We start from the raw sequence: 26,450 nt of genomic DNA, 5'->3' as shown, positions 1-26,450 counted from the left end.
CATGTATTCAAATGAAATGTTATTTTTTAGATAACTTACTAATCTGGAATACATCTTGGACCACTACGTCTATGAAGCAGGAAAGCTCTCCGGGTTTAACTCATGATCTGGTAGTGATTAAGTTTGAACTACATCTTGTTTCCTTTTAGTATTTCAGTGATTCAAGTACCCAACGTGAATAAACTTGGGAAGCATTTGGATAAGATCTTTATATGCAGAGGTCCTGCTGTTTGGTTGGAGTCTGCAAAGCCAGATTCCTGCAGCTGCTTGGGCACTCATGTTGTTCAGCAGTTGTTTTCAGGACAGAACTCGGAACTTGTTTTTACCCCTCAGATATCGATTTGTAGACTTCCAGGTAACTCGTGTAGCTTCCATGATGCACAGTCAGGGCCACCTTGGTCGTCCTAAGCAGGAGTGTAGCTGCACGATCCTGTGGTGTGAATCCTCAGCTAGAACTTGGCTGTTCAACAGTGGAGGTTTTCCTCTTGTGTGCTGTCTGCAGTTTGGGAGGAATTATGAGTTCAGCGTCCATCAGATTTGCATTCCATCAGATTTATTTGTTAGTATTTCTAACTATTTCCAGAGGAAGCAGGAAACTTGTAATTAACAGCAGTTAGTGCGGTGTGCCACAATGAAGATTGGTATCAGTCTTCTTGTTCTTGTGCAGCTTATCCTGAGCATCTCTTAGGCTCTACTGTTATAGGAACATTTAAGGATCAGCTTATGACAGTGCTGTAACTGAAAGCATTGCCTCTCCTCTAGTTGCTCTTCAGCACTTTTGATTTCTTTTATGCTGAGAAATGTACATAACTTCATAGACGAGATGTAAAGTTACTGTTTGCACTGCTCTTATTTTGGATAAGTACATATTTATATTTTCTTCAAAAAATCCATTAAATATTTTTAATGCACGTGCAGAAATTTAAAACACACGTAAAGGTGTTTTCAGACATTTTGGGAAAAGAGCAGTGTGGTGTTAATGACCTCATGGGTGAGATGCAGAGAGTGCAGGGCAGGATGGCTACACGTGGTGATGTCTGACCACATGAAATGCCCACTTCTGGGTTTCAGATGCACCTGGGAACGAGGTGTGGATGCTGAATGCTTTGGGATTATCTGGAAAGAATGTGGCATTGCATAATGATTAAGATGTGCTGAAGTTAATTCCTTACCTAAAAGACAGTGAGTCTGTATGGTGTTTTATGCTGCAAAGAAGGAATGGCTGGAAGTTCTGTTTTTTCTGGTCCTCTCTGAATTAGGGGCATCTTTAAAGACTTACTATAAGAGTGAAGGGAGAGTTTACTGCAAGCAGTTTCCTTTCCGTTAGCTTTGAGGCTGATGAGAAGCAGGGCAGGGTGACATATGCAGATTTTTACAACGATGATGTGCTTAAGTTCACAAATAATGTGCAGACTGTGTGCACAGAGGTGTTTGCAGCAGGCAGTGAGGGCACAGCTAGGCACCGCTGTAAGGTTAGAATAATTCTTGTTACACCAATCTTACAAGTCCGTGTGAAGTTTAATAAAGACTTCAAAATGAGTTTAAGTTTCATTTATTATTTCCTTTTTAATTTTCAGGATGCGAGATTGCTGTGAAGTGGTAGGGGCTTATTGCTTCTTATCACTGACAGTGCAAATGAAGGCTCAGAGAAAGCAGGGGAGGAGTGGGGCCAAGTTACCAGCAACTAAAACTAATGTAGTAGTATTTGTTGACTCCAGTATGAAATACTTACGGCCTGTTGGAATAAGCCTGTGGTAACTCTACCAGCATGTTTACTGCCTTCTGAAGCAATTATTTTTTCAAGTGAAATGTTTATTGGTAGGGCTTTCTTCTCTTTCCTTTTCTGCTTCTGAAAGTATAGCTCTTTGCAATCTGTTCTCCTCTTGTTCTTACAAATCTGAGTTGTCTTACACATAGCTTCAGGGTCATACTGGGATGCCGTAACAGCAGTCAGTCTGTGGAAAATAAACAGCCAATTAAAACGTACTTTTGGTTAGGGAAATGCATGTGGGGAAAAAAGGCGTTTTGAGGTAATTATAGCATGTTAGTCCTTATAGTGAGCTGGTGATTCCTGTGAGTGTTAAAGCTTTCTGACTGACTGACGCTGTTCTGATTTTTGATAAAGGCACCAAACAGGCTATTTCTTCCTCAAGCACATTGACATCATTTAACTGAAAAACACAAAGCATTGTCATGGCAACCAGTCTTCTAAAATGCTGCTGCTGAATGCCAAATTGATCTGAAAAGTCATTTGAGCAAGTACAGATCGTGTTGTAGTTTTTGGCAGCTGAAATTGAAAGCCTAGAGAATGCGATGCTTTGGCAAACTTGTAGTATTTGGAACAACTGCCTGGCAGTGCCAGTGGCTGTTTCTCTAGCTAGAAACTGGATTAGAAGAGTGCTGTCATTCTCCAGCGCTTTTCAGCTGTCTTCGTTTTGGAGCTGTTCAATAAACTGTGTATTGATGGGCTAGCACGAATTTTGGTTTCCCTCAGAGGGCAGGCTTTGATACAACTATTTTTTTCTTTGCTGCTGTACAACTGAAGTGCTGAATCTGTGTGGCTCCATAGGATGCTGAAGTTGTACAGAAAAATGTTGGCTGGGTCCTTAGGAGCTGCCTGGTGACTGGTATCCTCCTGCTCACAGCTGGTGCCCACCTGCCCTCGCTGTAATGGGCAGAGAATCACAGAATCACAGAACTGTAGGGGTTGGAAGGGACCTCCAGAGATCATCGAGTCCAACCCCCCTGTCAAAGCAGGTTCCCTACACCAGGACACTTTGTACAATCATTGTATGACTTAAACCTCCACACAGAGAGCAGTAAAGCTTTCATACGAATTGTCCATCTGAGAACAACTTGTAAAAATAATATCTCCCTGTTAGTCCGCTTTGCTCTCAGTTGGTAGGAGCAGCCATCTTCCACACACAGTCCGAGAACATGAGATGAGATGTTGTGCTTGGACTGCGGCCTGGGCTGTCTGCGTGTCCCTGTTTGTGTCTTCTAACAGGAAATCAGTTGTTCGATTCTCCCAGTAGGAAAAACGTTGGGACTTAGAATGGTAATCTTCAAGGCATTGCTCAGAAACAAGAATCTATCGCTGGTAAGGTGCGTGAGTCTGAAGCGTTAGTCAGGTCTGTTGACCTGCTGCACCTACATGCAGTCTGCTTGAAGAATCCTGTACGGATTTTTTTTTCACTCCACAATTTCTGCATGCAAAGTCCCCAGGAATTTGTCAGGAGCTTTTACAGTAAGGAGTAGAAATAGCAGGGTGTCATTTCTAACAACATAGGAGAGATGCATCTTCAAAACTACTTTCCCATTGAGACTCAGTTACCTGGAAGAGAGGAGGGACAGATGATGGCACTCTGCAGACTGCACTTCTGTAGACTGAAGGGCTTTCTGAGGAATTTGCTTTCGCAAAACATGAAATGAAGATGACTGAAACACCTAATAGTGAGTTTTCTGATAATTACACTAATTACACCAAGCTGTATCTCAGTATCACTATTTTGTTAGTCAATGTATTAATACAAATTTATTTTATTTTCTTGAAATGATCCCTGGTTAGAGAGACTATCAGATTCCTGATGGATCCCTGCGGAAATCCTGTTTTGTGGGGAAATGTGAGTGTGAGTGGAAATGCATTTATTTGCTTTTCTGTAGCATGCAGATGCTGTGGGAAAGATGAAGTCCACCGTGCAGTGGCTATGGGGACATGTGCAATTCCTGTGAATTTGTACCAGGGCACTTTTCTGTTCCTGCCTCATAGGGGCTTGATATCCAAGGAATGATACAGTTTGAATATTTCCACCTTTACACTGAGAAATGGAAACACTGCAGCATCTGAGATGGCCATTAGATGGACTGGAGGCAGAAGGTGAAGGGAGGTGTTTATTTCCAGAGCTCCATAGGCATTAGTGGGGCACTTGGACCTCTCAGAGCTGTGCCAGAGCCTGGTGTGTTACCGTGCTGGGCCCCTAAATGCTTCAGGCAGCTTTTTACTGAATAAAAGTTTTTAGAGAAACATTTGTAATAGTTCTGGAGCTCTGAGCCTGGTATGTATGATTCAATGGATATTAAGCCTATTAGCACATTTAACGAACTGGTAAGTGTTGGAAAGCAGTTTAAAAGCCAGTTTTGGAGCTGAGTGCAGTTGGCTGGTGACATTTATTATGGGAAAATGTAAGGTGCTGCCACAGACCAGCAAGAGGGAATGGAACAGAGAGTGACTGAAGTTCAGCTGTAACCCCAGATACTGGGGTTGTGAGTAACGACATGAGTCAAAGCTAGCTAACAACTGGACATTGATGCTATCCAGTACTTACAGATTTGTTTTTCCAGGAGTTGTAACGAAGTTTGCAAATGTTTATCCTGGTACAGAAGCTCTGGAATTTAGCTGTGAAGCAAAGCCTTGTGGGAAAACTCAGCTTCTCCAAGTTCTTGCTAACTATTGTGAAGTGAAAGGGTTGTGGCTACATAAAACACAAAATGGGGGCTGTTTGAAGAAAGATAATTTAGGTCAGTAAGAAAATGTAACTGCTATAAAACGCATTTCTCTCCTTGGGAATTCCGAACTGTAGAGGCAGATCGGTGCAGTGCAGAGCACCTTGATGTGTGTTCTTTGAAGCCGCTGAGGGGGAGGCGAGCTCATGTCTTCCTAAGCCTTTCCAATGCAGGATTCTTGGTGCTGTGTGTGTGAGGTGTGTGTGTACGCTGCGGCACCCACTGAGCACAGCGCCGTGCTGCAGAACTGTGCTGTCCATTAAGTAATGGTGGGAATGGCTGCAGGTAGAGGCATTTAATGAATACACACTCAGAAAGTATGGGGGAATCTCTCACATACTAGTGTATAAAAATGGATATAAAAATCTGTAGAGAGCCTAGTAACCTAATGCATCATAAAATACTGTCTCATCAGGAGACAGGGAGGAAAGCAGTGAAACAAATCCACGCTGGAAATGCCTGAAACATACTGTGCTCAGTCATGTTTCATGAACATAACAAGTGGACGTCATGTTGCTATGTTGCTAACATCAGTGCACGCTGGTGCTTACAACCAGAGCCTTGGTGTTTATTGGAAGCACTGTCACAGACGCTGGTTACCATTTCTTTCTGATGTGTTTTGTAACAGATCAGAGCTATGCAGGCGATGGCAGAAAATTAGTTTCTCTTCCGTATTTGAAGTAACAGTGTAGCACAAGAAGTTAATTTTGCCTTTGAATATTAAAGGTGGTTAGCAGTGCGTGGTCTCCAGCTTCAACACTGTAATGCTGCTTGTTGGACTGGATTGTGTGAGGTGAAGGCCCTGCCCTGCTGACAGTCGTAGGGAACTGCTGTTCCCTAACAGTGATGGTTCTGTTCAGGACATGAAGAGTGAAGGACCCCCGGCCAGCTTTCCCTCAGCCTCATCCCAGCTGTATTCTGCAGCTGCAGTCTGCATAGGTGCTGTACTGACACTGCGTATTTCTTTTTTGCCGTCCAGCTGGGTGCTTAAGCTGAGCTACTTTTCCTACTTGGGAAGGAGTACCTTTGGAGACTGGAGAGCTGCAGGTGCCTCCCAAGTACCAAATTTGTCACAGCTTTTGTAAGCAGGACCTGATTTTCAGGGAAAGCTGGAATTGTGCTTTCTTCAGTTGGCAAGTAACTAACGACACATGCAAAACTGGGAATCATTTGTGAAGTGATAGGTCAGTGCTCCTTCTTTCAGCCGTATGAGTACTGCTTTGTGAATGCTTGGAAAAATCCATTTGCTTTCCTTTTTTACTGAAGCAGTGTCATAAGACCATGATGTGTTTGTGCGTAACATCAAGCTGGCTGCTTATTTTAGCCCTGGTTAGATGGTAAGTGCTCTTAAATGCAGTTTTCAGTGTCAGAAGTAAAGCTGCACGCTGCAGGCAGACAGAGGTTGCTTCCCCTGTGCTGTTCTGTTCAGCTGAGCCACAGCGCAGTTCTTGCAGACGAAGGGGAGTGTGGGTGCTGAAGGGAGGATGCACCTAAAAATGGATTCTCTTGCATGTGCTCTTGTTAGACGTTTGAGACAGATACAGATATCTGTGGCCAGACTGCGTGCAGGTCGTCTAACTCAGCTGATGCAGCTGTAGTGCAGGTCCCTGGGAGTGCTCTGTTCCCTGGATTATGCTGCTTTGCTAGGAGGGGGTCAGGATCGGGATGCCAGAAGCATGCCAGTAGTGCTGAGAATTTGTCTTTTCTAATGCTGTTTGTTTTCCACTTTTGTTCGCAGCAGCGTTCAGTCCTCTAGGTGGACGGGTGCTCTGTTTTCTTTGACCAAGTGGTAACGCTCACATGCAAAAGCCGGATTCTGCAGATCAAGACCTGCATTAAAACACAGAGTCTGAAGATTGTGTTGTAAAACTGCTTGTTTTATATATTCAAAGTTAATCATGTTATCCTGTATCTTTTTTGATTTTTTTGTTAACACTGCCTTCATACTTATAAATGTGTTTATATTCTCCTTCCTATGCCTTTTGGTACAGAAATGGATAAGCATGCTGTTTGGACTAGGCCTTGTGCTGGGGCAAGGAGTTAATAGTGTATCTAGATTGTTCTGAACCATTTTGTGATTAGTGCTAAAAGCCTCTGTGGCCTGTTGGCAGTAAATGTGCTCTCATGTATCGTGACTTTCTATTGCTATTTTAAGCCATTCTATATCATGTCAGTTTTTCATAACTTTCTGTGCTTCGGTTCTTTTTCAAGCTTCATCTCTGGTGATTTGTATTTGTGTGATGTATGAGAAAACATACAAACCACTGATGATTTGCCAGCGGTGTAAAGAAGCTGACTTTTCTGAATCATTGTGCCTTAAAATACCATGAACACTATGCATGCCAGAAACTTATGTGGATGCCTCTGGAGAGTTGTCTTCAGGTCCCAGTATTGCTTGCAGATATTCCTATGGCAGCGTTCCCAGCTGAGTGGTGGCACGTACTGAACCTTTTATAACACTAATTTTCATGGAGGTTTTGTAATAAATTGTATCAATGTGGAAAAAGATGAATTCTGGGGTGATTTTTGTTTCCTGCCTTTCTCTCTCTATTTTATTTGCATTATTCTGTTTTTTTGATGATTTGTGAATTGTTGCATTGGTGACATGCAGAGTGTCTTCAAAGGAGTCCTGGTACTTGGCCTGAAGAATGGAAGGCTCTTCTAGAATTTACTGCTGTGATTTCATTTCAGAGCACCTTTCCAAACGTTTTCACTGGAAGTTAGGCAGCACATCTTCACATCTGCTTTTGCTGTTGTTTCTGCAAAACTCAGGATGCATCTGCTGACGCTGGCTGTGTCTGTCAATTGGGAAATGGGATCACACGCCTCGGTTTGTGAATTGTGGCTGTTGCTGTTCCCTTCGTGCCGTTACGCGTGCGTGGCTCTCATGCATGCTTATGTAGTCCTGTGTGTGTCATATGCATGTAAGTGTGAATTGTCTTGCAAATATGGAATTGAGGTGCTTTGTATTCTGTACTGCTTTGGAGTGTCTGTCATGTTGCTGTTAGCCCTAATTGTGCTGTCTAGCAAAGAGTGTTTAATCAGGACAGACTTCACAAAAGGCTTGCATCACCAGGGTGCGTATTTGGCCTGTGGACTTAAACTGCATCAAGTGGATATTTGTTATCTTGGCTGCTCTGATGAACTTGAAAGAAGAAATGAAATGACAGATTTGTTTTCAGTTGCAGAGCCACTTCAGGTTTTATGGAGATTTGGATGTTAAACATGTCTGTCAAGAGCCAAGGTGAGAGCTGTAACTGCAAACATCCTGTTTCACATGGGTTGCGTGCCCTTATGTGTGCCTTTGTGCTCCTTCCAGAATTCTGCAGCATGTTTTGCAACCTTCTCCAAATGATGCTCTGTGCCTTTGTGCATGTGAAAGAACAGCCACACCCTTCACCAAAACCAGGGCGTTCTGTTGTGTACTGAGTTAGCTTTCTGAGCCAAGGTAACATGAAAGGTTCATCTTGCAAAGAAATGAGGACAGTAGGGAAGTAGGCTTCTAAAAGTCTCTCTCTTTTTTTTATTTAATAAAATTAGGGCTTTTTTCCCCGTCTTTCCAAAGCAAGGCATCAGAAGTCACTGTCACAGTTCCCGGGTGGGAGCTCTTACTGACCGGGAGCAAATAGTGATTACTGATCTGGTCTTTGCTTCCTCCTGGCCTGTGAATTGCATCTGCAGCTCTTGGCCCAGTCCCTGGCACTCACTATTCTGTGTGCTTTCCTTTCAAAACGGGCTTAATCTGTACCTCACTTCTTAGTGATTGCTGTTAATCTTCAGCTGCTTTTGAATTCATTTTCTCACGCTACCTCGCAGCTCAATGTGGGATGTGTGTTCCTTAAGCCAAGCTGCTGCTGTGAGATCTCTGCAGAGCTTTCCTGCGTTGCCCAGCAGTGCCAGCAGTGCCCAGGAGCCCCGCTCTGCCCGGCCATCTCCTGTTTGGCAGGATCAGGGAGCAGGTGCCCAAGGTCCTTCTTGTCTTCATTAGATTTGAAGCACTGTGGCAGACTAATGGCAGCTTCTGAATTGCCGGTGGGGTCATTGGTGCCTTTAATTGCGGTGTGGAGTTTGATGGTCTGTAGTTGTCTGGTCTATAAAAATGAATATGCTAACGATTGATGAAATACTGTCTCTGATGTTTTGAATCGATGGCTAAAAGCAATCTGGGGGCAAGTTAATGGGTTTTGAAATCTCACATGCCTGGGACTGCCAGCTGCTGGTTTTGGAAGCGTCTCCTTGTTTGAGTACGAGGGATATTTTCAATGAGTAGGTGGAAGAAATGGCGAGGGATGATGACCGCAAGGATCGGAGATGTTGGAATCAGCGACGGTTTTGTTCCGTGGAGAGGAGGCTGTCCTCGCACTTGTGCGGCCAGCAGCGGGCCCGGCCGCTCCGTTCTGCGCTCCTGGCTTACGGCCCGGTCCCGGCAGGGGGAGAAGCGTTCCCTCCCTGCGGCCGTGGGCTCGGGGCTGCCGCACGGCTCCTATGGTGGGAGTTCAGCTCAGGTCCCTCGGCTGTTCTGAAGTCATGGGCTCGCGCCTCCTTGGGAGCGTTCTAAATCCGTTGGAGCTCTCCTGCCCCCTCCTCCCGTTATTCCGGCAGCTTTACCTAGAATAACTCAGTGTTGCTCTTAAAATGGCACGCTGGCAGAGGAGCCCGTTCCTGCTTCGCGGAGTAAGTTTGCAGCGTGATTCAGTGCCTCCCCCGACATTTCGGGCTGCTAAATCTGGAAGCGCGTTCCCTGTTTATTCCCTTGGCTTTTGACGTTTTTAGCGGTCCGTCGTTCGAGCGCACAGCGCTCTCCTGAGCTGCGGCGCCCCCCCTGCAGGCCCGGCGGTGCGGTGCTGTGGTGCTGCGGTGCTGTGCTGTGGTGCTACGGTGCTGTGGTGTGGTGGTCTGGTGCGGTGCTGTGCTGTGGTGCGGTGCTGTGGTGCGGTGCTGTGGTGCTGCGGTGCTGTGGTGCTGCGGTGCTGTGCTGTGGTGCGGTGCTGTGGTGCGGTGCTGTGGTGCGGTGCTGTGGTGCGGTGCTGTGGTGCTGTGCTGTGGTGCTGTGCTGTGGTGCGGTGCTGTGGTGCTGTGCTGTGGTGCGGTGCTGTGCTGTGGTGCTGCTGTGCTGTGGTGCTGCGGTGCGGCGCGGTGTCCCCGGGCCGGGCTGCGGGCGGGGCGCGCGGCGGGATTGGCGGGCGGGGCGGGGCGGGGCGGGACGCCGAGGCGGTCCCCGGGCGCACCCCGCGCTGCCGTCGGCGGGCGCCGCGCTCCCGGCCGGGCAGGGCCGGCACCATGAGCACCGGCACGCGCTACAAGAGCAAGCCGCTCAACCCAGGTGAGGCGGCGGTCCGGTGCGTGCGGTATCTCCGCCCCGCGGCCCGCCGCGGCCCTCACGCCTCGTTCTCTTTTCTTTTTCTCTCCTCTCCGCCGCCTCCCGCCGCGGGCATCCCGCCCTCGCCGCCCCGCTGCCGCCCGTCCGCCCCGCAGAAGAGAAGCAGGTAGGTGGGCTCCGCGCCGGCCGCGTGCATCCGGGAAACGGCCGTCGCGCTCCCTCCGTCTCCCCGCGATTCGCTTTCTTTATTTCCCGGGTGCGTCGGGCGGAGGAAGGCGGCCCGGGGGCTGCAGGAGCCGTTTCAGCATCGGCCGCTGCCCGCGGTAGAGCCGCGCCGCGACGTGGGGTGTGGTGATGCAATCGGGTGACATCGGCAGGTTTTTTGGCTCTCCGTTCGGCATTCGGAGGCGTTTGGGGTGTTTTACAGGAAGGTGATTTTCTCTGCGGAGATCGAGCGTCTGCGTAAGGGGGAAGCAGCGGAGCGCCGTGCGGTCCGTCGCCCCGATGCGGGCTGCCCGCCGTCCCCGGGCTCGGAGCTGCGGCCCCGCGGGGTGGGGTTGGAGGTGCGGCACGGAGGAACCCCCGCCCCGCCCCGCCCGGCTCTCGCCCGCTTCGGGGTCCGCTTCCTCGCCGAGCGAACGCCTTCCCGAGCCGGGCGGTGCTGCGGCGCAGCCTTCCCGAGCTGCAGCTGCGAACTCATTGTGCGGCCCTGCTGGGAATGGTGCTTCCCTACGGTGCGGGCGTGGACGCTGAGAAGGTAGCTGTGTGTTTTTGGGAGCTGCTGACTGCAGTGAGAGAACAAAGTAAATCTGGTGGCAGTAGGACGGTGGGGACTTAGTGGGTGATTTTTTTTTTCCCCTAATCTGCTGCATTTTTTGCTACTGTTATACAGTTAGCTGTTAGTATATTGTTATTATTTCGATTCTTGTTGTGTTTCTATGGGGAAATAAGCCAGGCTGTGTTCTGAAATTGTGGGGAAAAAAAGTCGGTGTAAGCTGTGAACTGAAAGCGAGATCTGTGACCCACCGTGCTGTTCTTTAGCTTGTTTTGAGACAAAGAGCGAAGCAGGAGATGCATACAGCTCCTTTCTGCTGCTCCACAGGCTGAGAAGCAAGGAAGACAGAGCACTTTGTTCTAGATGCTATCATAATTCCTGCAGGCCTTTGTCACATCTGGGTGACAGCCCTGCCCCACTGTGTCAGTGTGTGCACAACAGCTGAGCTCTGCTGGGGCCGGAGCGGCCTCTGCTCAGGTGTGCTGCTGTGTGTGTGTGTGTGTGCACAAAGGTGCTCAGGTGTGCTGCTGTGTGTGTGTGCACAAAGGTGCTGAGCACAGAGCAGGGCTTGTAGGACAAAGGCAGCTGGGCTGTGTGCCTGTGCCGGCTGCGTTCCTTGTGGATGGTGGAGGGAAATGAAGCTGTGAATACAAAGCAATCTGCTGAAACGTGAGCAAACGTATGGAAGCACAAATGATATCTTTATTGTTTGAGAGCAGGGCTTTTCTTTCTGTGCTACCTGGTGCCAATCCACGTGCATCTGGTAGCAGGTACCAATTTAAAAGGTTTACTGAAGCTGAAATTCTTGCCAGAAGCAGTAAAAATAAATAAATAAATAAATATGATATGAGAGCTAAGTAAGGGCAGAACAATAAATTGCATGTAAGTAATGTGGCTTTTGGTGACATCTTGATAATGTTAATGACTTGCTGAGTACACATAAAGGAACAATGTGGTGTCAGAGAATCTGTGTTCATCTTCCTTACAGTGTGATTCTGGCTGATGCGTTGTCTGGGGCCAGAGGACTCTGATTTGTGGGTCTGACTCACAAATGCTAGCTTTTATGAAGAGAAAACTGCAGGAGATTCTCCATCTCCCTGATTCCCAGTTTTTCCACGCTCTCTGTTTCTGATGTCAGCTCTTGTTTGACACTGATCTCACTTGCCATTGAAGTCAGTGGAGTTTTGGTACTGGTCTCCATCCATCTTTCCAAGGGGGAAGGGTTGTGGTTTAGGACCCTGGACCAGGAAAACCAGTTTCTGCTCTGAAGCTGTACAGCAAGTTGCTTGGTGAGGCCAAGCTCCTCACTTCAGCACTGCTGCAGTTGAGTTGCTTTCTCTCCTAGGAATTCAACTGGAGCCTCTAATGGGGGATTCTCCTGGAGGGGCGGGGGAGGCAGATGAGCAGCCATTAACAGCGGGTACCGAAATGGAAATGGAAATATGGAAATGGAGCAATTTGTTGAAAGACTGTTTTGACTCAACCTATAAGGGCAAGTGCAGCTGATTGACACCACTGAAGCCCAAGGTGTTGCTGTGGGAGTACAGGTGAAACCTCCTAAGTGTGTCATCAGACTGAGTCTCCTGGCACGCTCCTGCAGAACATGCCTCCTATTTCATGCTGTTGGTGTGTGTTTGTTTGGGGTGTGAACTGGCTCCTGCTCACTCAGGCTCGTGTCTCTGATGTTCTCTGAAGTCTTTGTTCCTCGTTAGGTCAGCGGGATGGGAACACCTTCCCAAGTTGATCTCTCCACCCCATCTAGTTGCAAAGTTGTTTGGGTGTGGGAGCAGAAGCGGTCTGGTGGATCCAGTTCTTTTAGTGGGTTTGGAATTACAGGGCTGTGCCTCTTGTGTTCAGCTTGGTCCTTTTTTCTGCTTAAACATATTTTGAAGTAGTCTGCTTCTCAGTTAAACATATACATGGGGGTATCGTGTTTGAGAAAGATGCTGTGCAAACGGTTGTTTGGCTGTAAGAATGCTGTTACTGTAAACCCAAACATTGAGAACTCCTGAGTTTGTTGCATTTTTGTTTGTTTTTGAAATTTGGAATTTTATGTATTCAAAATCTATAGCTTTTATTACTTAGGGAAAAACAGCGACAAAAAGCAGAGATTTCTGTTTGTGGTACAATAGATATTACAAAAGCAAAGATGTCTCCCATCTAAAATGGCAACTGTGCCAAAATAGAGCATCAGTTTCAGGCCAGCCTTCACCTCAGTCCTTCTGGTGGCCTTATCAGATAGCCCTGGTAGGTGGAAATCCCCTCCTTCCCCTTAGTTTGTTCTGAGCCACAGCCTTCGCCTTTTATGATGAGAAGAACCCAGTGGGCAGGGGGTTGTGGCAAAGAGCAGAGAAGGAGGAGCAGCGATTCCTGTGTCCTGAGCTTGGTGAGGATGACCTTAATGTCACCCTTGATTTCTGTGTAGGTGTGTATGTGATGAAAATTGATTAGCTGAGTTGTGAAATAGGCGATAAGTGCTGTTTGTGTGCGAGGTTCTGACTACAGCAGCTTGCTCCTGCTCTGTGTGGAATTGCAACCAAGTCTGTGCTGGAGCAGCATGGAGGACTCCTACCTGTGTTAGATGTCTGTGGCATTTTTATCTTCCATCTGTTTTCCTTAAAAGAGCTGCTCTTGTGATCTTGTGACCTGGGGAAGGTTCTGCTTACTGGTGCTCCTACAGAACTGCATGGAACCTGGCAGGCAGAGTGCACTTTTTCTCAGGGTTAACGCTGTGATTTTATAGTCGTGACTCCTTGAGTCACTGGGAGGAGCAGTAGGGATCTGTTCCTGTGCACAAGTCTGACACAATCTGTATCCATTCAAACGGAGTGGGTTGTGGTGAGGGTTTTTTTGCTAGCAGAAAGCAAGGTTTTGTGTTTGCAGCTGGCGAGGGGAATATTTCAGCACAGCTGCGGGTTGCACTGGGTGAGGCTGCTTCACTTTGACTCTGTGTTGAAGTCTCTTCAACCGATGTGTTTTCCAGCCTCAGTCTTACATCCTGGCTCCTGAGAAATGCCTGCCAGAAGGGGAGCCGTGCATTAGTCACAGGCTCTAGAGGTGGATACTGGAAGCACTTAAAGCAGCACATCTCTGCTTGTTTTTCTGTTGTCCCAGTGTATCTTGGCCAGACAGCATTGGGGTGGGAGCTTTTACTTCTCTGTATAAAGCCTTGAGTGTCTTATTCTTTTTTTTTTTTTTAAAGCCAAATTCAAAAGGCAGTGTTGGTTCCTTCCCTTCCAAACTGGGCCAGGGCTCAGTGCTCAGCACAGTGTGTCCAGAGCTGGGTGGGACTGCAGCAGGTCCTGGCGTTCAGGTTCTGACTTCTTGCTGACCCCTGTCTGAACAGCCCTGCTGCAGGCAGCTCTGTGTCTCACAGGTGGGTTATTCTGGGCTCGGGAGGTGAGCTCCATCCTTAGGCTTCTTTTAAATATTTTTTTCCTTCTTTTTTTTTTTTTTTTCCCTTTTTTTTTTTTTTTTTTCCCCCCCTGCTTCACTTCTTGGAAAAGGGCCGTAAAAGCAGGTCAGTGCATGGCTACGTAGTGACACAGAACTGCTGGAGAGCTGGGCACAGCCTGCCTCCTGCTCTTCAATTATTTATGCTCCAAATGGGTAAAATGGTCATCAGCACAGGGCAGGGGAGAGGTTCAGCCTGCCCACAGCTACTAGCAATATGCAGTTTATGAAAAGGAGGTGTCCCCATGTGGGGATTTTTATCCCTTGAATTTCCATGAACTGTTTTGCTACTTACATGCAAATCCAGAATTCTGCTGTTCTTGTGTGAATTGTGCAGAGCCCCTTTGGGCACGTTAGCAATGTGAGTGTGGCAGGTGCTGTGCCTGATGTTAGTGAAGGGCAAAAACCCCAAGGGACGCTTGTGACACTGTTGCTCAGCTGCTGGGTTGCAGCATGCTGGGACATTGCGAAAGGCGGTTTGCAATTGCAGAGGTGAAAGTGTTGTTGCCATGTGAATACAGAGAAACCCATTCCCTGGATACTGTCAGGCCTCCAGAGTCCAGGAGCCTCTTACAAGCTTCTAATGCTCTCAAAAATGATACTAGCTTCATGTGGTTACTGTTCTCTGATTGGCTATAGTAGCAGGAAATAGACTTACTGTGTCATGACAGTCCTGTCCCAGCCTTTGAGCAGGGAGACAAGCTTTGAGTTCGGTGTCTTCTGGAGCATCCTCAGTTTGGGTCTAAGATGCTGGTTATTAAATACCCCGTACAGTGGGGGCTGTGTATTCAGCCAGCTGTGCTGTCCCAGGTTGGGTCCCTGCTGAGATCTTTGGAGCTTTGCTAAAGGAGTTATGAATGTTCAACCCCAGGGGCTCCCCTAGCAGCTTTGGGTTTGGTACTGCTGTCACTGTGCTGCTGCTGGCAGCCGTGTGCGCTGAATCCAAGCCTGGAGAGCTGTGCTCCATCTTGGATACTTCAAGCACTTCTTGCTGAGACAGCTGTTGACTCAGCCAAAAGGGTTTATCTCATTTCTCTTCTACTTTAAGTGATTCCTGGGCTACTTTTTTTTTTCTGGATAGCTGTGCATGAAGTGACGGGCACCTTCCTTGCTCACCTTCACAGGTTCTTTCCTGACCAACAGTGGTCTTTGTCCCCTTCCTGCCCCAGACTGATTTCCTTCGGCAGTGACATCTCACAGAATAATCCTCCAGTTCTCAAGAAGGGAATGTATGGCATCTCAGACAGATACATTGTGTGACTTCAGAGTTCTGTCAAGCTTATGCAAGTTGTCTTGTAGCATGCTGAAATAACTCCATGTGGGCTGGACTGTGTGTGTGTGTATGTCTGCAGTGCGGTCAGCCTGGAAGCTCAGAAAGAATGTTTGTCTGCTGTTATGTGTTCCTTTTGTCCCAAAGAATCATTCCTGGAGCTGTGAAGAAGTTTGCAGTCAGTGTGTTCCCACAGTGATGTTCAGAAGCTGGATTTGTGTGTGGTGCGTCAGAAGAGCTGGGATCAGATCCCAGAACATGTGCTTGTTGTCAGCATGTGTGCTGCTGTTCATCCACAACTTGGTATCCCATAAATACTGTTTAAAATGAGTGGTGGAAGGTGGTGCTGAGTGCTGGGAGGAAGGATTTGTGTCTGCGGTGCTGCCTGGAACGGCTGGACTGAGGAAAGCAAAGGAGATCTTTTGTTAGTCCCAACTCAAGTGAAGAGTCCTCTATATCTTGAGGGGCTGAATGGATTAGTACTCTTAATTCCCCCTCTTTTGTATGGGTGTGTTTCCAGTGTGTTAATTAAAATGTTGCAATTTGCTAACACTTAGCTTTAGGCTGCAGCACTGCTCTGGGCTGTCGCTCCCAGCCTTTACCTGTGGAGGAGAGCATGCCCAGGGCTGCAGCAAAGCTTGGCTCAGTGTTGGCCAAGAGGAGCTGAAGAGGAAGTGAAACCCTGTATGAGCATCTGCAAGGCTGTAATGCCAAGAGGGGGAGGTGAATTGTTTAGCTTTAGTACAACTGTCTGCTCCTGAAGTCCAAAAAAAAAAAAAAAGTTTTTTTTTTTTTTTTTTAAGAGAAGTCTGGAGCTCATTTCTGGAAGAAGGTGTAGCCACAGTTCAGAGATGCTTGAGATGGCAGACACTGCTGGATGCAGCTGGGCAGCCCTCAGGTGCTGTGCCATGGCAGCACAGTCTGAGGGAGGGGTGAGGTGAGCGTGGTGTGCTGGGGATCTCATACTGTGCTTCACACTCAATGTGGGCTCTGCAAGGTGTGAGCGGGATGTCAGTCAGAGGTGGGAAGCCCTTGATAAGAGTTTAGCTCACATCTGTTGGGCTGCTGCTCTGTACAGCTGCTCTCACCCTGAGGTTAACTGCTGGTGGCTGGCCCATCCCTGTCCACCAGTGCTGTGCTGTATGTCTGTTCAGAGCTGGAGAGTTGGGCTCCTTTGCTTGCCAGCTTTATTCGGCTCAGATCTTTGCTCTTCCTGGGAACTTTGGGAGTGCCCTGTTTGTTTTGAAGTTCATTATCGAGAGTGTCCAGGGTTTGTGTGGGGCGCTGGGATGGCCTGCCTCAGCCTGACCCACCCGGGGCAGCCGGTGCCATTCCTCTGGAATGACTTCTGGCCCAGGAACCAGGAGCTGGGAATGCAGTCTTAACAAATAAACCGCAGGAGCATGAGTGCTGGCTCTGGAGCCAGGCCATGGGGACCAGCTCAGCCCACTGACCTCTGGACATTCTCGGTGCAGAAACAAGGGAGAGGAAGAAAAGATCCACTCGGCTTGTGGGAAAAGAGGCTTCAAGAGTTTGACGTCTTCCTTCTGCTTTCTGTGAGGCAAAGCCCACAGATATAGCTGTGATCTGCGCTCCTGTGTCTGCTCCGTTTTGCCTTGCAGACCCCTGAGCTATGTGAGCATGCAGAGAACAGGTCTTTCACTGCTTTAGTTTGCATTCCTGTTATTTTTAAGATCACTTCTCAGACAAATTGCTTCACTTTCAGCAATCTGTAATGTCTCTTGGCTATTCGGTCAGCCTGGGAACTGTTTGAATCCTGCCTGCTGTGCTCAGCTCATTCTTGCTGTGACACACACATGGAGTCTTACATCCACTTTTAAAATAAATTACATACTACATAAATTACATATCCAGGTGAAACTTGAGTTACAAAGCTGAGCATCTGCTGGCAGCCTGCCCTGCTCATGTTGTCCTGTTGCTCTGTGTATTTTGAAGCTCTTCTTAATCTCTGCAATCGGTGTTCAGCGCTGTGAATATAGAATTGGAAATGCCCATCTGGGTCAAGAGTAACTTCCCTTTACCCACGGCCTGCCAAAAAAAAGATGTTTATGGCCCTTAGGATGCTATAGAGTCTCTGAACTGCTCAGAAGAGGTGGTCAGGCAGCAATGGAAGGCGCATCACAGCCTCAGGTTGCTGGTGTTTGCCCTGGTTCCTGGGGAATGGCTTGTAGCAAAATCCTGCTGCTGTGATGGCACAGTACTGAGATAAGCAAGTGTGTGTGCACAGCAGAGGGGGGGGGGGAATGCTGTCTGAGAGCATCTCTTCTTTCCCAGAGGCTGCATGTGCATCCTTGCTTTGATGGCTCCTGTGCTGTGCCTGGGGCAGTGCTCTGGCTCCTTTAGCTGTAGCACACAGAAGGGAAGCTGCTCGTGCCTTGCTCCTGAGTTTAATACTTTGCTGTTCGTCTGCTTACTTTCAAGAACTCTCCTCCCCATGAAAGGAACCCTTGGCAAAGTGTGTATTTATGAGGGAAGCAGGAATTAGAGCAGACAGTTATTTAGCAGGACTCGGTGCTTCTGGGCAGTTAATCCTGGCACATGCTTGGGAAGGACTCCAGGTCCATGGAGCAGCTGAATGCTCTGCCTCTGCTCCAGGCTGTCAACCCTGGGGCTGACTCTTCAGAAGCTCAGACAGACCTGTAGAGGTAAGAAAGCCAGAGGTATGTTTTGCACATACACCTCAGTACTGTCACACTGTGACAGTGATCCTCTGAAGCATTACTCCTGTGGGCAGGATGTTTTTGGGGAGCAGGAGTGTGTCCTCTGGCCATTCAGAGAAGTGTTGCCTGGCCCACCCCTCCACATCAGCTCATGCCATTTGACTTCATGGGAGTTTAAATAGAAGCCAGACAAACTGGATGAAGCTTGAGGTTCCTCCTCCTCAGTGCCTGCTCTATTTGTCCTGCTGGTCCTCATGCAGCAAGGCCATCTCATAGCTGTGTGGTGGTGTTATTTTCAGCAGCCCTCATTAATGTCAGTGAAAGCTTTTCTGTTTGAGCTGGTAGGGTCACTCCACAGCAGCTGCTCAGAGGCTCCAGCCAGTGCCAGGCGTTCCGCTGCCTGCTTTGAATGGCCAGTGTCATTGGAACGTCTCCCTGCTCCTCCTGCGATCCCAGCGTCATGGGCAGGTGTTGGTCAATAGTGGAATTGTTCCTCTGGTAAACAAGTGATGGTGTTACTGGAGTTGTCCTTCATGTAGCACAGTGCAGGGTGTGCGTGGGATTGCTAACGAGGGATATCACGAGACTTGTTGTTCTGAAAGCTTCATGAACCATCTTATTTTTCCCTGCAAAGTGTGTAGATGTTCATTCACATTTGCTGTTCCTCCCCTGCATCCTCCTCTTGGTCACGTTTGGTACTGAAGTGTGTTACAGCACAGTGGTGGGCATTTCAAAGGCTCTGTGACATTACCAGCAATGCGTGTCCAGGAAACGCCTGGGTGAGGCCCTGCTCTTGCCTCATCAGACATCCTTTTTCACGTACGCCCAAGTGTTGAGGTAATTTGTGGGGGCCTGTGCATATCAGAGCCTGTTTCTTGGGGGTTTATGACTTCCTTTAGTGAAAAATAACCTATTTTTCTTTCCTTATTATTTTCAAAAAACTCGAGGTGCCCACCTTTTGGCTACCATGCTGCACCAGTGGGCCAGTGTCCTTTCCTCCGGTGGAGAAGACAGATCTCATTTCGTGTTCTTAAAGCAGTGGTTTATAAATGAGCCTGAAAGGAGAAACTGATTTCCTCGCATAGGGCAAAATTGCATCAGAGAAGAGTCCTATCAAAATTTCACAAACCTGGGCCATGAATTAAGCCTGACACAACTGATTTTACTGTGAATATCCCACTGATGAGATGTGCAGGTGTTACCTGTGTGCACTTAGCACCACAGCCCCTGCATCCTCACCTGTCCCTCAGCAGTGCTGGTGCCAGCACTCCTCGCGTTGCAGATTTTGTACCCCTTCTCATCTCGGGGTTTGTTCACTCTGTGCAGCCTGAGGGCACGAGGCTGCAGGGGATGGAGCTGTGTCCCTGCCCGTGTAGCTGCTTCCGTTTCTCTTGGATTGCTTCACAGGAAAGTGTAGTTTAGCAAATGCAATTTTTCTACCTCGTTGCTTCTGAGTTCTCTCTAACACTGAGTATTGCTGTGCTCTGTGTGTCCGACAAGCACAGCATTTACAGCCAAATGATGTTGTCGTGTCTAATATCTTCGTTAGGCTGGTTTCGTTTCTCTGGCTTCCATAAATCCAGTATAATCACTTCAAAGGTGACATTTCCAGGAACTCTGCTTTTCCAATGCCTGTTCCTTATCTCCTATTTTGCACCTTCTTTACCATTCTTGTTATTTTTGGGTGGAGCCCAGAAAAAAAAAATAATGGAAGAGTCAACAATACCATTGAAGAAAATGCACAGGAGTGAGAAGATTTAGGACTAAGTTGGATTGAAGGAGCTCTGTGCTAAGGTTTCTTCCTAAGGCTGTGATTTTTGGTAATGAGAGAGGAAAGATGCTTCTCAAATCTGGTAGAAAGCACCATCCCTGGGATTTGGTTGGAACAGTAACAGTATTCCTACTCAAACTGGGTTGCCATTTTTTTCTGCCGAGTTAGCACCAGTGCAATTTGCCAAAATGGCAGAATTGAGCTCTAAAGCCATGCTTTCATGGGAGGAGCATAACAGCAGCTCTGATGTTCTTGTTGCTAGGACTAAGCACAGCTTTCAGTCTGAATGGCTTTTACTGGTGTTTTGGGTGAGTGTCCTAAAAACCCACTCAAATGAACAGAAGGAATATACATGAGATCTTTGCAGAGCGTTAGTGCGTGCAGTGTTATTCATGTGCAGTGCTTTGAACATAAAATGGCTGCCTGCACACACAGAGCAGCTGAGTGCTGGAAAAGCATGAAGGTTACAGAAAGTGGGAGATCTACAAGCAGTGCTGTGGGTTCTTTCTGCTACAGAGTATGGTTCAGTTCTCCAGCGTGCCTGGGTGCAGTGAAGAGCACAGCCCCTCTGGAATGTCTCGGAGCATCCTCAAGGGCCCAGCAGGGTAGGCTTGGTGTTAGCAGTGGAGAGAACTTTGCTATGGTTTTAGGGGTGACAGAAGAAGGACTGAAGCCCACAGGGGAGAAAGCTCTTGCTTTCATTGTGTTCTTGTCTGGTTGATATCCCAGGTTGGCCCATGGAATGAGGCTGGGAAACAACTGGGGAACACCCGAGGAGCAGCAGTCGTGCTGTTGAGCCCCAGGAGTGCTGTGTGATCTAGAGAAACTAGCATAGAATTGACAGTGCAGGTGCTCTGGAGTTTCAGTCTTTTATCTGGTTGCAGGAAATTCTAGAAATATGTGGCATGTGCACACAACAGTTTGTGCACACAACAGACCTCTCCATTGCTTCTCTATCCACTGCATTTACAGTGGCTCCCATTACTCCATGGTAAAAAGAAGTTACTGCACTCAGGGTTGCTTTGGCCAGCCACTGCTGGGGCACATGCTGAAGGCCAAGGCCACGTGCATTTCATGCATGGGCTGGAGCTGGTCAGGGTCCAAGCAGCACATGGGTTGCAGCAGTTGTTTTTACTCACAAAATGGCCCTGAGCACATTGTAAGGAAAGACAGGGAATTCTGGAAGGGGCTTGTAAAACCTCAGTGCTTCCCTCTGTTAGAACAAAATCTGGCGTGAAGGAACAAACTCATGGCCCTTGAGGAGGGAACAGTGTGACCATGATATATCTTGGCTGTTACTGCTTGAGGCCCTGTTGGGCACTGTGGTCAGTTCAGTGCTTCCAAGAATGAGATACTGATTCATCTGTGGTCAATGTGTGTTGTGTTTTTTTGTTTTATTTTTTTTAAATGATGCCACTGAACAATCGGTCTGGTTGCTGCTTGTCAAGTTTGGCTGGGGCAAAGATCTTTTCCTGTGCTGCTGACTTCCATTTCCATCCTCCTTGCTCAGCCTGGTTCCTTGAGGTGTGGGTTAAGGCCTACCTGATCTGGATATGCTGTCACTGTGATCGGTGTGGTGGCCTGGCTCACATTTAGTGCTGCCTGGGTGGGATCAGTGACCAATACAAATCCACTGCACACTGCACGTGCACAGGGAGCAAGAGATGGACTGCTGCAGCACAGGCATCTGAGGGTCAGCAGCTGGAGCTGGGCACAAGGTGGAGCAGTATGGCTGAACTTATTGGGCAGCACTGAGCTGTGATTTCTCCCCAGTGCTCTGCTTGGCTTGGGTTTGGGAAGCTAGGGGTCGAGCACAGTCCCATGCAGCATGTGCCACAGCCTGGTGTTCCTGCCAGGTTCCCTCTTGCAGGGGAAGGACGGAGAGGAGGGTGGACAGTTCTGGTGGCAGCTGACTGGGAGCCAGAGATTAATGAAGTGTTGAGCTTTTAATGGGGAATGTGCTCCACTGATTTGGGTTTCCCTCCCCACCCATCCCCACCCACTCTTTCTATTCTGTGGCACAGTCTTGAGAGCAGCTTGAGAACAAGTGATTTCAGACTGCCGGTGACCTCATCCATCTCCAGCTCTGAGGTGGAGCAGTGTTTGGAGCTATAACCACAACTTATGTTGCTATTTCAACACTGCAGGCAAGAGGCTGATGCTGTGGGGAGAGCCTGGTGCTTCCCAATCCCTTCATGCCCTTGGTGTGTGTGGGGTGGGATCTCCCAGCCCATAGTGCCCCTTCTCTCTCCTGAGGACCTTCCTGCTAGCTCCTGACATCTTGCTATTTGCCAGGGTTTAGGGCTGTTGGCTGTCGTGCTGCTTGGGGAAGGGGTGCAGCTGGGCAGTGGCACAGGATGCCTGCTGCCTGCAGGATGTGTGTGTGTGGTGGGAGGCAGGGATGGCTGTGGAGTATTTTCTTTCTATTCTCATCTTTCTAAATGCTGGTGGAAGGGGAGGAAGTAGCAAGGAAAAGAAGACAGAACAGAGTCCGAAGAGTGTAGCTGGGCAAGAGGCCTTGCTGGAAGCACCAGATATCAGAGCAGTTCCTGGTGAGAAGTCAGGCCCTGTCTTGTAGGGTGCTGAGCTGTGCTGGGGAGCTGAGGAGAGTGCATGCAGAAACTAGCGGAGAATTCTTCCTGGCATGGTAAAAGACCTTTCTGTTCCTGTTGAGGTCACTAAGATTTTCTCTAGCACATCTTAGTCCAGAATTCTTGGACTGTGCTGATGTCCACTGAGCGCAGTGCCTCCTGTCTGCTGAGGCTGCCCTGCCGAGCACAGCCCTGGACTTTGGCATACGAGCGAACTGTAGTGAGCACAGCCTGAGCGCTGTCTCGCAAGTCATGCGGGAGAGACCAGCCACTTCCCCTTAAGCCTGGATTTCTTCTGGCACAAACTCAGGCTGAAGAGATGCTGAGCTTTGGCAGGCTACAGCTGGGAAAATAAAAGCACTCTTCTGTTTCATCTGTGTGACTGTAGAGGAACCTCCCTGACTCTGGGTAGGCAGTACTGAAGGGGGGTAAGAGGAATTTGCTTTTCTTTTGGCCTCATCCCAGGTGGTACCAAGACTGCTGCCCAGATGTAAATTCCATCCCACTGTTGCTGAACAGAGAGAATTTGACTCTTTTTTGGATCAAACGAGACTTCCCCTGCCCCGCTGCCCCTCTTCCCTCTTGCACTGGAGGCAGATTCTGCCATTTGTGTCAGTTTACAGTCCCGTTTTCCTCCTTCCTGTTGCAGAGCTGTCTTCTCACCTTTATATGATGTAAGTAGGTGAATAAGCAGGGGTTTTGTGTTAAAATGCCACCTTTTTCTCCTCTCTGCTCAGCATCCCCAGCTCTACTGATGGCGATGGAGTGCAGAGGGTGGGTAAGTGTGGCTGGCTGCGTGACAGAGCAGCCCTGCCAGCTCTGTGAGAAGGGCTCTGTGCCGTCGGAGCCCCGAGGAAGACACGCTGGTGATGGAGGACTTGCAGCGCTCGCTGCTTGGTGGGGCTCCGGCAGTGCGCGGCCATCTGCGCCTCGTGCGTGCCCTCCCCAAAGGGGCCGCTGAGCCCCGAGCCGTTGCCACTCGCCGTGTCTGTGGGGTACAATAACGCTAATGTGTCCGGGCGGCAGCATGAAATAGGCTCGTGTGTCTGGAACAAAGGAGCCTTTGTAGCAGGCCCTGCCGCCTGCGGGAGGTTTGTCAGCTCTGCGCTAACGCGGCTCTCCGTGCCCAGCCGCGCTCCCCCGGCTCGGCGCTGAGCGGCAGCCCGGTGCCAGGGGCTCCAGCTCGCCCTTCGCTATGGGAGGTCTGCGCTGGGGTCGTGCGTGCCCGAGCACGGCCCTGCCCGGTGGCTGCGGGAGGCACTCCTGCACCTCCATCCTGCGCTCGCAGCCTGGCTGCGTGTGTGGCCCGGAGCTGCGACGTGAGGCTGCGTGCGTTCCCTGCGCTGCGCCACGTCCGGGAGCGGCACCGCGAGCACGGGGGCAGGGCTGGCGCAGACCAAGGGGACGACGATGCTCTACCTGCGGCTTTTAAGGGAGTTATTTCTTGCAGAGTTTGGCAGAGCAGGCTGAATGGGATTGCTTAACGGTGTGTGATAGGTTGGCGAAGAAGTGAGGGAAACTCCTTAGCTTGGGCTGCTGCACTACACACGCTAATAAGAGATACGCTTTGAAGAACAACCGTCTTTTCCAGCTGATGCAGGTGCATCTGGGGCTGTCACCTGGGCTCCTCAGCTGCTGTCCCATCTCTGGCTGTGGTGCTGGTGCTGCGCTGCACAGCGCTCAGCAGAGCCGTGTCCTCAGGAGCTGCTGCCAGGGCACTGAGAGCCACCCCTGCAGCACAGCTGGTGGTGGCTGTGGTGTGAGATCGAGGGTGGGCTGAGGAGCTGGCAGTGGGTTGAAGCAGTAGGACAAGATCGTAGTGGAAAGAATTCCCTCTGTGAAGCTGTGCAGGATGCTCAGCAATTTTGATTCTATGGCAGTTTTATCCAACTGGTGGCTGGTGTCCTGGGGTGCTCCTGCTGCCACGTGGTGGTTATGTCGAGACCTGGTATGTTGTCCCTTCTGGCCAAAGAGCACTGTTCTCCAGGAAAACTCTGGTTGCCACCAACAGAGCAGGGCAATGAGGACTTTGGTGAGAGAAAAGGAGAGCTTAGCATGCAGTCTGCCCATCCACACTGACACCGACCCTTCCAGAGGAAAGGCAGCTGCAGGGCTCGAGAGGGCAGGCTGGGAGGAACACGAGGTCTCTTCTGGCTCCAAAGAACACTGTGTGTGCCCAGAGAGGAAGCAGCAACCACAGGAAAAGGGTAGTTGCTGAACCCAATTTGCTAAGAATTAAGCAATATATTTCAAAGCATGAAATTGAGCAAGAGAGCTCTTTCCCTTATGAAGCAGGTGGAAAGGATGAGGCAGAGCCCTGCAGACTGAGGGCCAGGCAGTGCCAATACTGCCCTTAGTCCCACACACAGTGTCCTGTTTTGATCCCTTCCCTCCTGATGCTGTTCTCAGGAGCAGCCTGAACATTCCTTCACCACACGCTGCTGTTTTGCTCCTTTTTGGGGTGGATGCCCGTTTGCACCAAGTGTACAGAGAAATGAATACATGAAAAAGGCGTCTAGATAGAGATTGATTTGCACAGTGTGAGTTCTGATACAGAAAGAAAGATGCTTTGGTAGCTGTTAATTTTGGGATCTTGGTTCATCTGCAGCAGATTCTTTTTGTAGAGGACAGACCAAGAGATGTGGGTATGGCTCAGTCAATCCCTCGTCTGCTGCAGTGCCATGCAGAGCAGGGATTAATTCAGTGCAGTTGTGTGGCTGCTGGGAGCAGTTCTGTTCCTGCAGGGCTGTGGCCTGTGGGTGTGTGCGTCAGAGCCTAAGCGAAACCAAGCCGGGGGCTGCTGCCTTCCAGCTGTCTTTTGCATGGAAAGGAAGTACTACATTGCTCTGGGAGACAGAGTGCAGTCCCTGTCCACTCAGGAGAGCAATGTCTCTCTGGAGCCCTTTGCAGCTGCTCCTGTGAGCCAGCACATAAGTGGAAACAGATGGCGTCATCTCAGCGGTTGGTAGGAACCTCACTGCTGCAGCTTTGCACAGAGCAGCGCGAGGGCTGAGCCACGCTCCCTGCCAGGCAGCTGTGCTGCTTCCTGGAGCAGCCCAGAGCAGGGTCACAGCACCACAGAGCCATCAGGGCCCTGCCAGCATCTTGGTCAATAGTCCATAGGGACATTCTCCTGGGAAGGGTCCGGGTGAAGGTGCATCTCTGTTATGGAAGTCAAAGGTATCCATCTGATTCAAGAAGGTATTTGCTCTGTTTTACTGCAAGCTCGGCCTCAATATTTGTATCTTTTCCATCCTGGTCAGCATCTCTGATGAGGAGAAGCAACACTCAGCAGTTTCTGACTACTACTCTTAAGGCTGATAGAGACACTGTTTAAATTCTCTTTGGCAGACAGCACGGTTTGACTTAGATTTTCAGTGACCTGAAGTTTTCTTCCATCATCACAGCATTTAACAAAATGTAAATCTCCATTCAGGCTGCAGGGCAAGCAGCAATTTGTGCAGCAGAGGTGTAACCAAGCTTAGTGATTGCTGGAGCAAGGAGATGGGGGAGAAAGGGACAGGAAAGCATTGGACAGCATCTCCTGCTTCCCCAGGCGTGATGTGGAGCAGCTGGAAGTCTCTGTGTTGTGCACCAGTGGGCTGTGAGACCTGCAGGCTCTGTATGGGCTCGGGACATTGCCCATGGAGAACACAGTGTGCTGCAGAGTGTGTGAGGCCAGAACCGACAGATCACCTCTGCGAAGCTCAGCCTCTACATCGCTGGTGAAGGGAGAGCAGTAAATCGCGGCAGGACAGCTCTCCGTTGTCTTCTGTCAGGTGGAGATGTGTCTGTGCATCCCTGCAGGCCTTGGGGCTGTATAGCAAACACCAAGGCCTGTGGGACCAGCACTGCTTCCCAGAGAGCAGCTGCCTGATGGCAGGACTGAAGGACTGATGTCCTACACACTCAGGGCCTCTGTATGCTTCATCAGGGACCTCTGGAAGAGAGCCTTGGGTTGGGTTACCCTTATTTCATGGTTGCTCTCTCTCTCTTGCTGGGGTTTTGTTCCCTGCAGGAGAAATGTGCTATGATCATTCTCTGAGAGCACCTCTCCTCCTGCTGACAGCCATGTGTGCTTCTCCC

General features: G+C 49.2%; 2 protein-coding genes across 5 annotated transcripts in view; both read left to right on the top strand.

Annotated features, from left to right (window-relative positions):
• LOC125701941 (septin-2) overlaps positions 1 to 7,015 on the top strand; it is a 31,597-nt gene extending 24,582 nt beyond the window's left edge. For 2 of the 3 annotated variants that reach the window (XM_048964570.1, XM_048964572.1), the window contains one exon: positions 6,242 to 7,015. The gene's annotated coding sequence lies outside the window, so the exon portion shown is untranslated. The remainder of the gene's footprint in view (positions 1 to 6,241) is intronic. The other variant, XM_048964571.1, reaches the window with a different exon arrangement.
• Positions 7,016 to 9,717: 2,702 nt separating this feature from the next.
• Positions 9,718 to 26,450, top strand: part of SEPTIN5 (septin 5) — a 35,622-nt gene continuing 18,889 nt past the window's right edge. The window contains exons 1-2 of one of the 2 annotated variants that reach the window (XM_048964564.1): positions 9,718 to 9,826; positions 9,979 to 9,989. In XM_048964564.1, the coding sequence (XP_048820521.1) occupies positions 9,784 to 9,826; positions 9,979 to 9,989 (54 nt within the window). In that variant the 5' untranslated portion in view covers positions 9,718 to 9,783. Of the gene's footprint in view, positions 9,827 to 9,978; positions 9,990 to 10,488; positions 10,581 to 26,450 lie in introns of those variants that run through there. The other variant, XM_048964565.1, reaches the window with a different exon arrangement.

The sequence above is a fragment of the Lagopus muta genome, chromosome 17, assembly GCF_023343835.1.
Source record: "Lagopus muta isolate bLagMut1 chromosome 17, bLagMut1 primary, whole genome shotgun sequence".
NCBI classification, from domain to species: Eukaryota; Metazoa; Chordata; class Aves; order Galliformes; family Phasianidae; genus Lagopus; species Lagopus muta.
Note: the sequence above shows the minus strand (reverse complement) of the source record. Positions and strands in the feature narration are given on the sequence as shown.